This window comes from Euprymna scolopes, chromosome 10, assembly GCF_053919585.1.
Source record: "Euprymna scolopes isolate OS-2025 chromosome 10, ASM5391958v1, whole genome shotgun sequence".
NCBI classification, from domain to species: Eukaryota; Metazoa; Mollusca; class Cephalopoda; order Sepiida; family Sepiolidae; genus Euprymna; species Euprymna scolopes.
This window is the reverse complement of record NC_136491.1, coordinates 132,934,954-132,949,215: the sequence shown is the minus strand read 5'-3', so window position 1 is coordinate 132,949,215 and position 14,262 is coordinate 132,934,954. Positions and strand designations below refer to the sequence as shown.

Genomic DNA, 14,262 nt, shown 5'->3' with positions numbered 1-14,262 from the left:
TGTGTTTGCAGAAAATATGCGTTTATTTCGTTTTCTTTCAAATTTTCTTCGATAAAGCTGTTTCTCTAAACTAAGCCTTTACATAAAACTTTTTTTTTACATGGGAGTCACCACTTATCAAAGCCCGGAACATGCAGCCATGTTTTATCCTACCGCTCCAAGTAGCACGAGGGCTTGAGTTTTCACGACATAATAATTCCATAGACACAATTTGTATTTAATTTTTCAAGCTACACTTTTTCTGTTACCTTCTGTAAATTTTCGATCTAAATCAAATAAACACTGCTCTCTTCTTTCTACCAAATTCCGGTTTAATGGAATTTAGTATCATTGGTTTTGTAATCTGAAAATAATCAGTAATTAATATTTATATATCGTGACTTCTTTTGTTTTACTTTAGTTTCATACATTTGACATCATAAGATTTATGTAAGAACTGGATACTAACATTATCAGGGCATTCTAGAGAACGGAAGTTTTTTTTTTACATAGGCATTACCACTTATCAAGGCAAAGAGGCCACTCGAGGACAAGGGTTAAAGTGTGTACAGTAGAAATTGGACAATATAGTAATCGTTAGTAATGGAAATGCGGTAAATTTGTTAACTTATATGGAACGGCTCATCAAAAACTTGTTTACGTTAGACTTGAAGACAACCATATTGTAGTCACCTAGAAAGCAGGAATACGGAAGACAATCCTATAGGCGTGTAGTTCTAAGAAAGAAGCTTTGCTCATGGAATCTACGTTTAGGTTTAGACACAGATAAAGAGTGAGGGAAATTAGTGACGGTGTTGTTTGCTAGATGGGTGTTTCTTGTGAAAATTTGGCGAGGGGTGACCATACATTGGAGCTCAGCCGAACACTTTCCATGAAAATAACGATAAAGCAGAGACAAACTAGCAACTTCTGTGAGAAAGAGGTTGCAGGGAAGAGAAAATGATATCCCCTAAGAGGCTACGAAGTCTATTTTGAACTCTAAGTTAATTCATATTATTTTCTAGAACTTATATTTTATTCAAGAATCGCTGAACGGTTATTATCATTATGTAAAACAAAGTAATAACAATATCTTGTATGTTTTATGTTGTAATTAGTTAGAAACCCTTTCTTTTAATTTAATACTAAAAGAACAACCTCTTTATCGTGTACGTAAAATTTGTTTAACTTTTTTGTTTTCATGAGGCAAACATTTTCATTCGCTATTGCTATAAAAAGTTGATATTTTTTAAAGCGGTGAAAAATCATGGTTTAGTAAAACTGAAATAAAAATAAAGCCAAGTTCATTCTTGAAACTTGCTAGGTCTGAATGTATTTAATACTTAAAAACAAACATATTTTAAGATGAAAATAAGGTATTCGAGTGGATGACGCAGAATAATAGGGGACACGAAGTTCGCATCAAATAGTTTCAGATAAAAATTATTTTACTTTTTTAAAAAATATATAAAGAAATCAATAAATATTTTCATAAAGCAATACATTTTTATAACACTAAAAACAAATTCAAAACAATGAAACAATAACATTTTTTATACAAAAAATACATGCAAATTCTTTATTCGACACTCTTTGCTGCCAACTTCGTCGCTAATTTATCTGCATCACCTACAATTGTATTGTCGAAACTCATTTCACTATGAATAAATTATTTGACTAAAATAGAAATACTATCTCAAAATACTATCTCAAAAACCAACAAAGTAGAGGAACGCATTTAAACAGTTTTGTTATAAACATTTATTTTGGGCATAGACGGAATGCATCCGTTTTGCCACAAGAGACAATTGATAACTCTCAGGCAAACGTTGCGCAATCCCCAATCATTTTCTTGGATCAGCACAGCCTGTATAACAGTGATAAGACAGGAGAGATCAAGCACGACTGGAAACAATGCCGAGATCAGCGGAAAGCACGTATAGCAGCTTCCCGAATGATCACCCAATTTTAGTACTGACCAGGATCAACGTTGCTTAACATCGGTGACTTAGCGGGAACTGGTGTGTCAACGTGATTTTGTCGTATGTATTTTGGGCAAGGATTTTAATTTAAAACTTTATTTACAGTCAGCAAATGCTTAGAGGTGGCTATACATATAATAGATTTATCAGAGTTGTTGCAATGTGGAAGATAATAAAAAAAATTACTTAAAAGTTCAACCGTTTTCATTATTGCTATTCGTTGTACCTTCTCAGTTATCCCTCTGATCCTAATCTCTCCCATTCTTTTTTCAAAGTTTTTAGTATTGTTCGTAGTGCTCCTGCTGTTGTTGCATTTCTCCATATCTCCATATCCTTTGAGCTCTTTCACCAGTTTCATGTATTAGTTCCGCTTCTTTGTTTTCCTTGATCTTAACTTCATTATTATTATTATTATTATTATTATTATTATTATTATTATTATTATTATTATTATTATTATTTAAAAAATGAATCAATATGTTATGTGTCCGGGCAACGCTGGGACACGGGTTCAGCTTGTAATTATTGTAAATTGTGACATTTTCCCCATAGGTTAGTCTAATGTCGTTTTGTTATGTGTATATATTTATATATTTCTATGTAAACAATTAATTTCTAAATTAACAGGGCATTATGAATTTAAGAGCACTGCTGCTAAAAGTAAAAGATGTTTAGTGTAGGATATATTTAGTTCAATTTAGTCACAACATATCTTAATAGATAGAAATGTCATTAAACTCTGCACTTATTGTCTCTATAGAGCCACGACAGTCCTTATCCATGAAGTTCTTTTTTTGGCCAATCAACTTTAGGGTTTTGATATCCTTACTCTTTCCACATCTCTCATCATTCCTCACAGATTATCTGTCTTCCTTGAATCTGTTACGATACTAAAAAACTCATGCTCGATTCATACAAGGGTGTCCAAAAGCAATCTGAAGCATCCTATAAATTTCTGTGGCATTTTTTCACGTTTAAAACAGAATTTTATTGCATATCGTACTTCTAAAGCGTCCTCACGTCTAGTTTTCATTTTTGAATTTCAGCCGCTGTCAAAGCCAGGCTTTAGTAGGGTGTATTCCAATTCCTACTCTACCTGTTTATTAAAACCGGAATCATAAAAATTAACCAGTCATCACATAATATGTATAGCAATAACATACTGAATTTTCAAGAGTCTGCGATAATTTTAAATGCCTGTACAAAAAAGTCTGGTACACTTTTTAAGGCACCTCGTACACCATTTCAAATTTTTTATTCTTAAGATTGCAAGCATAATACTAAATAGATTTTAACTCGAAATTGTTAGTCATTTACTAATATTTAACAAAATCAATATAAGCCAATAGTTATTGCCGGTAGGGGGTGTATGTTGAGCAAAAAAAAAAAGTGGAAGTAAAAAAGCAGGCTCGAACCCGTACCACAAAGGAGGAAAAGAACGGAGAAAATCGGGACGTCTTTGCTGTTACGACGACCGCCAAATCGGAAGTGACGTAGGTTTAAATTAAGGCCAGACAATCGAAAAGAGGGGGTGACTTTCGAAAATATCGGCGAAAAAAGCGATCGCGCCCCCCCCCGTAGAAAAGTGCCCAGTTGAAGGTGAAGATATTAATGTTTTTAGGCAATTTTTCGATATTTGTAGTCTGAAAGGTCGAACTTACAAAACGATACTGAGCTTGTCAAAAGTTTTAGGCAGACATGCAAACATATATACATACATTTATATATTGGTAGCTCAAATTTTCGACCCAAACCGACCAAAAAGCTTGCCCTATCTCTGAATACAGTTTATGTAAAATTTCAAATGATTAGACCATAAATTGTCTGAGTAATTTGGTAGAGACTGCAGAGGTCAAATTTTTTAAACTTTGACCCCTTAACATTTATTGTTTTGGGCTCAAATCAAATTATTAAGTTAGATCCATGTGCAAGGAATCTATATCTAAAATATTAATTGTTTATACCCAAAATTGTCGGAGGAGTTTGGTAAAGTTCTCAAAGGTTAAATCGTCGAACTTTGACCTCTTAAGAGCCAAATTTCTGGACGAAAATGAATTACAAAGATTTTCCCCAAATATCAGTACCCTGTATATCAAATTTCGAGTCTGTAGACTTAAAATTGACAGAGTTATTGCGTAAGGAAATTTACACAGACAGACACACACAGAGACAGACAGACAGACACTTTCACTTTTATAGATATACTAGCATGGGTGCCCGGCGTTGCCCGGATGTTTTGAGGTGTATGCTGAGCAAAAAAAACGGTCAATTTTTAAACTTTGACTCCTATTATGAACCCTGAACATTTATTGTCTTGGGCTCAAATCAAGTTATTAAGTTACAGCCATGTCCAAGGAACCTATATCTAAAATTTCAAGTGTTTAGACCCAAAAATTGTCGGAGGATTTTTGTAGAGTTCTCAGAGGTTAAATCGTTGAACTTTGACCCCTTTACAGCCAAATTTCTAGTCGAAAACCGATCACATCGATTTTCCTAAATCTCAGTAACCTGTATATGAAATTTTGAGTCTGTAGAATTAAAATTGACAAAGTTATTGCGTAGGAAGATGTACACAGACACACACAGAGACAGACAGACAGACAAACAAACACACAGACACACATATACACAGACACGTTCACTTTTATAGATATATTAGCATGGGTGCCCGGCGTTGCCCGGGTGTTTGGAGGTGTATGCTGAGCAAAAAAAAAAAAAAAAAAAAACGAACAATTATTTTAACTTTTACCCCTATTATGACCCCTTAAAATTCCTTGTTTTGGGTTCAAATACAGTTATTATTGCGTAGGGAGATGTACACAGACAGACAGACACACACACACACAACTACATGTTCACTTTTATAGATATACTAGCATTTCAGCCCGGCGTTGTCCGGGTGTTTGGAGATGTATGCTGAGCAAAAAAAAAAAAAAACGATCAATTCTTTTTTAAACTTTGACCCCTATTATGTCGCCTTAACATTTATTGTTTTGGGCTCAAATCGAGTTATTAAGTTAGATACATTTCCAAGGAACCTATATCTACAATTTTAAGTGTTTAGTGTTTGTCGGAGGAGTTTGGTAGAGTTCTCAAAGGTCAAATCGTTAAACTTTGACCTCTTAACAGCCATATTTCTGTCCGAAAACTGATCACATCGATTTTCCTAAATCTCAGTACCCCGTATATCAAATTTCGAGTCTGTAAACTAAAAAAGAGTTATTGCGCGCGCACACACACACACACACACACACACACACAGACACGTTCACTTTCATAGATATATGTATAGAGAGATAAAGATAGATTATAATGTACCCAATATATACTCATGATTTCAAAACTAAAAAAAAATGTGAGAGCCATCAGCTAGAACGCAAAACGACACCAAAATTGATAATGGAGATCGTTAAAAAAATATGGCGATCAAACAAATAGGAAAATAAATAAGTAGGGGAATAAAGAAAAGAAAGAATAAGAAATACGGAGATACGTATTATATATATACAAATAAATAAATAAATAAATATATATATATATATATATATATATATATATATATATATATATATATATATATAACTACTTCATTTACTCACATAAATTCAATATACGAAAGTACAAATTTGTGCGTAAACTTTAAGTATTTACTTCAAAAGTGCTCAATACTTAGGTAGAGCTAGTTAGTAATTAGTAATTTATAAAATATATATGGCGATTAAGCTACACTGAATATTCTGCGTTTCATCCACTTATAGGATTCGTCAGGCTTATGCGCATAAGCCTGACGAATCCTATAAGTGGATGAAACGCAGAATATTCAGTGTAGCTTAATCGCCATATATATTTTATAAATTACTATATATATATATATATATATATATATATATATATATATATATATGTGTGTGTGTGTGTGTGTGTGTGTGTGTAAGAGTTTTATAATTATATATATATAATTAATAATATATATAATTAAAAATATATATATATAATTAATAATATACATATATATATTTATTTATATATATATATATATATTATTTATTTATTTATTTTTAAAACAGTAATCTACATACATGCATGTTTCGCGGCCCTATATATAAGTCACTCCTAAACTAATTAACTTCCCATCATTAACATGTATACGCAATTGGTAAGCGTAAAAGGTACAAATGTAGGCTTGGTGTGGTTTAATTTAGTTTTATACAAAAGAAGTAAAAAAAAAAAAAGAGGTGAATGCCCTTTTCTAAAAAAAACGTCAGATACCACGGATTTTTATGTAATTTCATAAGTAGATATTAGACATCACAATTTTTCATTTAAAATGGCTTTCATTCACAATAAAACATTTCTCGTAAACTATACTCCACAATTGATCCTATTTTAAATATATATATATTTATATTATATATATATATATATATATATATATATATATATATACCCTTGACAATATAGTTATTAAAGCAAAGTATCGAAAAACAGACTAAAGATAAATAAAACCAAATCTTGTATTATTTGGATTACTGTGGCGTTTATGTTTCAACCGATGTAACCTCTGACCTTTTTCACGTGTGCCTCGTTAAACTCTGAAATCCCCAAAGAATTTGGAATAGAGAGTCGCTTGCTCTCGTTCCGCCAGCAATGACTTGATAAAAATAAAATAGTTTGTAATTGTATTCATTATATTTCCCGTACTGAGGATAACAACACTCAATATCACAAAGATCCTTTTCTTCATTTATGTAATGAAATATAGCTTACCATGTTCTTTTAAGTGGAGTGAATCCGCGAACTCCCCTGGCAAGATAATGCCTTTGTTTCTCTGAGTTACGGTTGTCTTCATCCTATGCTGCAAGCGTGTTCTTTGTCCGATGTCGGTTACGCAGTGAAATATGCAAGAAGCTGGTCCTTCCTTCGCGCCTGTCTAGTTTGTCATCAAAAAGGTTGATACTGGCCTGAACACGTTATCTTGCTACCCAGTTCCGGTGAATGAATATTGAACCGACCATTCGCTCTGTTTACGCTTCACGATACAAAACTCAATAATGCTTCACACGTTAATTGCACCAGTACAACTTTCGCCTATAGCTCAATAGAATCATTAATACATACAGTCATACATCATTACACAAATTACAAAGAATATATATATATATATATATATCTGTGTGTGTATGTATGTGTGTATATATATGTATATATATATGTATATGTATAATATGCATATATATAATATATTATATACCGATATCATTAATTCCTAAATAATAGATAAATTTACTGTTTAAGTGCAACAAAATATACATAATATTAAATAATTATATAAAAATTCAAATCAAATTAAATTTTTATACTTATTTCGTAAAGTGCACTCTGGAAATTGATAAATTTAAAATTAAATGTTGCACTTTAATTTTTAATTTATGAAAATGTATTGATTAATCATTTTACTGTTTTGAAAGAAATGCTATTCTGACTTGTATATATATATATATATATATATATATATATATATATATATATATATATATATATATATATATATTTATATATATATATATATATATATATATTCTATGTAATGTTAGTGGGGAGAACGCTCGTAGACTGCTCGATTTTTAAGAAAGTTTCAGAAATAGGAGCGTAATATATACTCATATATAAGCATCAGAACAGGATATCGACAGTTTCAAATCCAAGCAAAAGGGACAAGTATAGCGTCGCCTATGTCGGATTCTCTACTGCTTCTCTTGGAAACAAAGGTTGCAAAGATTTCGATATAGGCGACGAGATAAATGTCTCTTCGTTTGAATTTTAAACAGACGGTATCAATATTATTCTGATCGATTGTTGTTAATTTAGCAATGATTATATTCGATATGAGTGTACTTGCCCTGGAAGTAAAGAAGTGTTGTATCCCTTAAAACGTTTTTGGCGTGTACACACACACACATACACACACACACATACATATCCATACATACATAAATACATACATTCATACATACATACATATATACATGTATATAAATGAATAAACTACCTTACAAATATCTCTGTAATTATGTAACAGCGATCAATAATAAGGATAATTATTTTCCTGTTTAATATAAATCTGAATTATATTTTGACTTGACGAAACACGACAGTGATTTTTCCCTCAAGGACAAACCTGGATATCTCCTTACTGTTGCTTGGTCGTGACGTTTGCACAATGCATGATACTCCCTCATTTTATTCCCTAATCCTGACCTTAACAGCGACTTCTTTTAGAGGAGATTTTATATGTTCTGAAAGTCTTTCTTTGTGCCTTGGCAATTTTGGCGCGATGGACAATTTAAAAAAAAAATTTCACACCACTCGCAAAATTTATAATTGGTCATGGGGGTCTAATTTTGCACAAAAAAGGCTTGGTAAAAATTCACAAGGGGAGACTTTTTAAGGAGTGTTAGATTTTTATGCAACTAAAACAAAAGATTTACCTTAACATCATTATGCACATAAATATTTTACCGGCATGTCTATAACTGTAAAGAAATAGATTTCATCGCAACATCGTACAGGTTATCTATCTATCTATCTATCTATCGTTAACTACCACCTTTATCTATCCATCTATCTAACAATCTATTTCTCTGTCTGTCTGTCTGTCTGTCTGTCTGTCTGTCTGATTACCTTCATCTGTCTTTATTTTTATATCTTTATCTATCTATATTTCTCTATTGTTATCTATCTAGCTTTCTATATTTATCTCTATCTATCGTTATGCGCATGTCTATTTATCTTTATTTGCTTATCTTTATCTATCTTCATCTATATATTTTGAACTATCTATATTTCTCTAACTTTATATATATACTATCAGTCCAGCCCGGCTTTTCTCCGGCCCTATGTACTGTTTATAACTTTATATGTATATGTATATATTAAAAAGTGTGCATATGTGCGGTAATGCCTTTCTATATAATAGGCTTCCTTAACTACCATAGAGAAAAGTCGGTAAGGACGGCAGAGGTAAATTTTTTTAACTTTGACCCCAATTTTGTCCCCTTAACATATATTGTTTTAGGTTTAAATTAAGTATAAATGGGGTAGATGCATTTTTACGAGGACAATGCACCAGTCCACAGCCACATCTTTATCACAGATTATTTGACCAAAATGGACATCAAGACAATTCCTCACTTTCCCTGTAGTTCTCCCTGTGACATTTGCTTATTCCCTGAGCTCAAAGAAAAACCTTAGAGGTTGTCGTTCTGAGACAATTGAGGAGATGAAAGAGGCTATGACTGGGGTCATTGGCACGCTCACACAAGAGGACTTTCATGGGACCTTCTAGAAGTTGTTGGAATGGTGCAACAAGTGCATTCCAGTCGGAGGAGATTACTTTGAAGGAGACTAGTTTCATATTGTATACTATCAATAAACGTGCCGAAACGAAAAATCTGGAAACTTATTGAAGGTACTTCGTACTGTGTTCTTGTACAGATAGTGATATACCTACTGGATCGGTAAAAATCTTTTTTATTAATATTTGACTATTGAACTAATGTAAATACGATTATGATTTGATGCTTCACAGAGTTGTTTCCCCCCCCCCGATTCAAAATAATATTGCAAATTAATTTACAAAGGTAATTAGCATATTTTCCCTAGATTTAATATCTGTTGCATTTAAGGAAGGTTTTTGTAAGTGTCAGCTAAAAATATCAGTAAAATTTGATATTACGAACTTTTATTGTCTGATCTTGTAGCATGTCCGCAGAGTCTGGGCATTGTTAAAAACGCCTAATTTTTAAAAGAAAAAGTTATTCGGTTTGAATATTGATAAATAATATTTTCAACGTGGTTTTCGTCGTCCAAACCATGCTTTATGGAAGACACTTCCCGATTTTCTAAATTTAACGACCAATATCCAAGTAAAACAAATAAGTTGATGATGGATATGCCAAAAAAATAAGTTCTACCGCACTTTAACATGTACCACGTTCTGTTTATAATGTATTTATAATCCAAATAAAAGAAATAAATAAATGAGTAAAATTCCATGTATCGAAAAATTTATAGATACTCTGAAGGTGGCTAAGTTAATTACGACTGGATTCGAACCTAGCATACCCAGGTTTTTCCAGGTCGTCATATCGAGGAGCACACACATACGCACACATACGCACCCCATATATATATGTGTGCGTGTGTGTGTTATATTTAAAGAGTGTATACTGTGACTATGGCTGGCACAACTAAACTGCCTTAGCTTTAACTCTATTCATATTTTTTAGAAGAGTCAATTTATTCCCCAAATAGGGTATATAATTATCACTGCGTTATGCTTTAATAATTATATACCCTATTTGGGGAATAAATAACACCCAACTTTTATTTTAGTTTTGCTATGTATGGAGTCAATACCTAAGTGTGATAAGTCCGAATTGAATTCGTCACACAAAAACACTTTCACTCAGAATGTTTGTAACATAGCGCGGACGCGCGTTTGCAAATGCATGCATAATGAGGTCACTAGTAGGGAAAAATAAAGACTTTAGAAAAGAAATCACGTGAGAGGCGTGGATGACGTTCGAGAGCACGATCACGTCAGGTACGCCACAGCGGTAACAAGAAAATTGGAAAATAAATGTCGTTGTAAAACAAAACAATTGAATTCTATTCGTTGGTCGCTTTGCATGTGAGGCATACAATGTATTGGTTCCAGGACAACGTTGGCAATCTTCATGCGTTCACTGCTGCAAATGTCTTTTTAGAAGTAATTATAACTAGAAAGATATCAGGGAAACGAATCAAAACAAATATTTTTATCTGATTCATACAAAATGAATGAATGAAATTGGAGGAAGATAATCACATAATCGCATAATCTATACATCCATAAAAGTGAGAATGTGCATGAGGACCATTCTCAACCTATATACTCAACTAATGTTTGATCTACAGACTTGAAATTTGGTATATAAGGTATTCAAACATGTGACAAATTTTTTAATCAGTTTTCATCCGGAAAAAAAGGTTGCTAAGATGTCAAAATGTAAACATTTGTACTGGGGGGCATAGGCTTTTTATCTGCTTTCCAACTGTTTTACGAGGTTTGAAAACACGTTTCAAATATCATGGCAAGCTGGTCTTATGGTTATCGTACTTGACTCACTGCCTTACGGTTTTGGTTTCGATTTCAGCTTGAGTATTTTGTTACTTACAAGAAGTGAACTATTTAGAAAAACATAATACTCGCATGCACATTTCTCAGTTTCTTTCGGTTTTTTTGTTGTTGTTTTTTTTTCACTTCGTATTTTTTAAAAGAATTTAACATTGCCTTTAATACCGGGCAATGTCGGGTAAATCTTCTAGTACTACATATTCTTAAATACATTAACTTGGGTTTTTATATAGATAGATTTCTATTTATTCAAAGAAAGTTCAGAAGTGAGGACTTCTTTCACAGCAGTCGCCCACAAAAAAGAAATATGTGAGAATGTTCCCTTAGCTTTTTGGTGATAGACGTCCATGACTACATATTCTTAAACACCATTATCCAGAATAATTGGAAAAGTATATTTCATTTTTATCAAATGAATCGCAAAAATATTGTGACGTTTATTATACTTTTAACAATTAAATATTTATATTCGTGGACAAGTGCTTTTCCGTCGGGAGCTCATCAGAGATGCCCCATGGCAAAATATCTTTACTTTTCCAGCGGAACAGTGTGCAAATGAGACCACTGAATGGCTCAAAACTGCTATTGAAGCACATGTTCCCGCACGGAAATTTTATAGCAAGCCCCACTCCCCCCAATGGTTTACTTCTGCTTGTGCAGCTGCCATTTGTCAAAGGCAGCATGCATTCCGCAGATTCAACCGACATAAGTCCAGCTCAAATAAACAGAAGTATATAGAAGCTAGAAATAATTGTAAGAGAGTGATAGAGACAGCTAAGACAGGTTACTCTGAAACCACCAGAAAACGCATCGAAGCACAGAAATTAGGAACCCGGGATTTTTGGAAAATCTACAACAGCGTATGAAATAATGGATAGTCAACTATTCCCCCACTATCAAACGATCATGAGGTTGCTTGCACGGCAACTGACAAGGCTAATCTGCTTGCCAGTCGGTTTGCCTCAAACTCCACACTGAACTCGGCACACCACTCACTCCCTGATTTTCCTCTGCGAACAGACGCCTCACTAGACGATTTGAAAATCACCCCTTCTCAGGTACATGCTATTATAAAAAACCTAGACACCTCAAAAGCGTGTGGACCAGATCTCATCCCGGCTGTGCTATTAAAAAAATGCTCTGCCGAGGTTGCTCCAGTTCTGTCCAAACTTTATAATAAATACCTTAACGAATCTTGTTTTCCCGACTGCTGGAAAACCGCCTCTGTGGTACCAGTCTTCAAGAATTCTGGTGAAAGAACTGACCCACTAAATTATCGCCCCATTAGCCTCCTCCCGATTTTCGCCAAAATATTTGAGTCCTTAGTTAATCAAGCCCGAGTCCAGCACCTAACAGCTGCTAAACTCCTGACTGACAAACAATATGGATTCAGGCAAGCCAGTTCAACAGCAGATATCTTAACTGTAGTCTCTGAACGTATATACTGTTTATTGGATAAAACAGGGGAGGGTAGAGCGGTGGCCCTCGATATATCTAAGGCTTTTGACAGGGTATGGCACGATGGTCTTCTAAGGAAAATTAGATCATATGGAATCACTGGAAGAATTCATAATGTAATTAAATCCTTCTTAAGTAATAGAAAAATCAAAGTTGTCCTCGACGGTCGTATATTCAAACAATACGACATAAATGCGGGAGTACCTCAGGTATCTATCCTTGGACCTCTATTATTCCTGATATTCATAAATGACCTCCCTGATAAAATTGTTTCGGAGATGGGTATATTTGCCGATGACACCACTCTCTATAACAGATATGAGGGGAAAACAAATGAACACATATCCAAGGAAATGGCAGAAACACTAGAGGATGACCTCCAATCCGTAGTGGAATGGGGACAAAAATGGTTAGTCACATTCAATGCTGCTAAGACTAAGCTTGTTTCCTTCAATAACTACAAGAAACCTTCTCTACCACCATTAGCAATGGCTAAGAACACATTACCTGAAAGTACTTCTTTTAAAGTCCTCGGCCTAACGTTTACAGGGAATATGAACTGGAATAGATACATTGAGAGCATTGCCAAGGCTGCTGCAAGGAAGTTTGGCTCCCTCTACCGTGCTAGAAAACTACTTACGCCTGACAGTATCCTATACCTCAATAAGGCAACCATTAGCCCATGTATGGAGTACTGTTGTCACATCTGGGCTGGTGCATCTGCTTCTTGTCTCTCGCTCCTGGACAGGGTTCAAAAGAGAGTCGCCAACCTGATAGATCCTGAACTGTCATCTAGGCTTCAGCCTCTGTCCCATCGACGAGATGTTGCATCCCTCTGCCTGTTCTACAAATACTTTAATGGTGAATGCTCTAACGAACTGCAAACACTTGTACCTCCCCGACGTAACTACCCCCGACAAACCCGACAAGCTACTAAGTCTCATCCCTTTACAGTAGAGATCCCTAGGTGCAAGAAAGCCTTTTACTCCAATAGTTTCTTCCCCAGAACTGCGGGTCTTTGGAACTCCCTTCCGGGATTCTGCTTTCCCAACTGCAACGATATGCAGAAGTTCAAGTGTAATGTCAACAAACATCTTTCTACTCATCTCCCTTCATAATGACCCCGCTAATTAAGTCCCTGATAGTAGCCCCCTGCTTCAAAGTGGCACTGTGCCTTGTTTGGGATGAAAATTGAATAATAAAAAAAAAAAAGATCCGTGATTGTGGCTACGTATAAAACTGTCCAGCCGACTGCGCGGTTTGAACCTTAGACCTCAGGTCCAATAATGCAATGTTATATCGATACGTTCAAAGATAAAGTTGCACGGATGAGAAGTGTAAATACCGTATCTTATCAGTACGATACATTTCCCTTTAGCGGAGTCAATGTCAGCTTTGACAGAGGAGAGAACATATACTATATTGTACTGAAGCAGTATTTGCCTTAGCCGGGTTGAACTTCCTCCCTCCGAAGGTGGAAGTTTCATGGGAGAATATTTATATCCACAGGCAAGAGCTTATTTTGTGTTTTGGCTGCATGGTTTAAATCTTAAACATCAGTGTCCAAATATTTATGTATATTTTTCTATCTATATATTATGTATATTATCTATATATCTATAAAAGTGAGAATGTGTGTATGCGGACACTTATCAACATATTTAA

At 34.2% G+C, this 14,262-nt stretch overlaps 1 protein-coding gene across 2 annotated transcripts in view; it reads right to left on the bottom strand.

Moving 5' to 3' along the window:
- Positions 1-6,913, bottom strand: part of LOC145286423 (uncharacterized) — a 117,535-nt gene extending 110,622 nt beyond the window's left edge. The window contains exon 1 of one of the 2 annotated variants that reach the window (XM_080135342.1): positions 6,729-6,913. In XM_080135342.1, the coding sequence (XP_079991468.1) occupies positions 6,729-6,810 (82 nt within the window). In that variant the 5' untranslated portion in view covers positions 6,811-6,913. The remainder of the gene's footprint in view (positions 1-6,728) is intronic. The other variant, XM_080135343.1, reaches the window with a different exon arrangement.
- Positions 6,914-14,262: the final 7,349 nt, after the last annotated feature.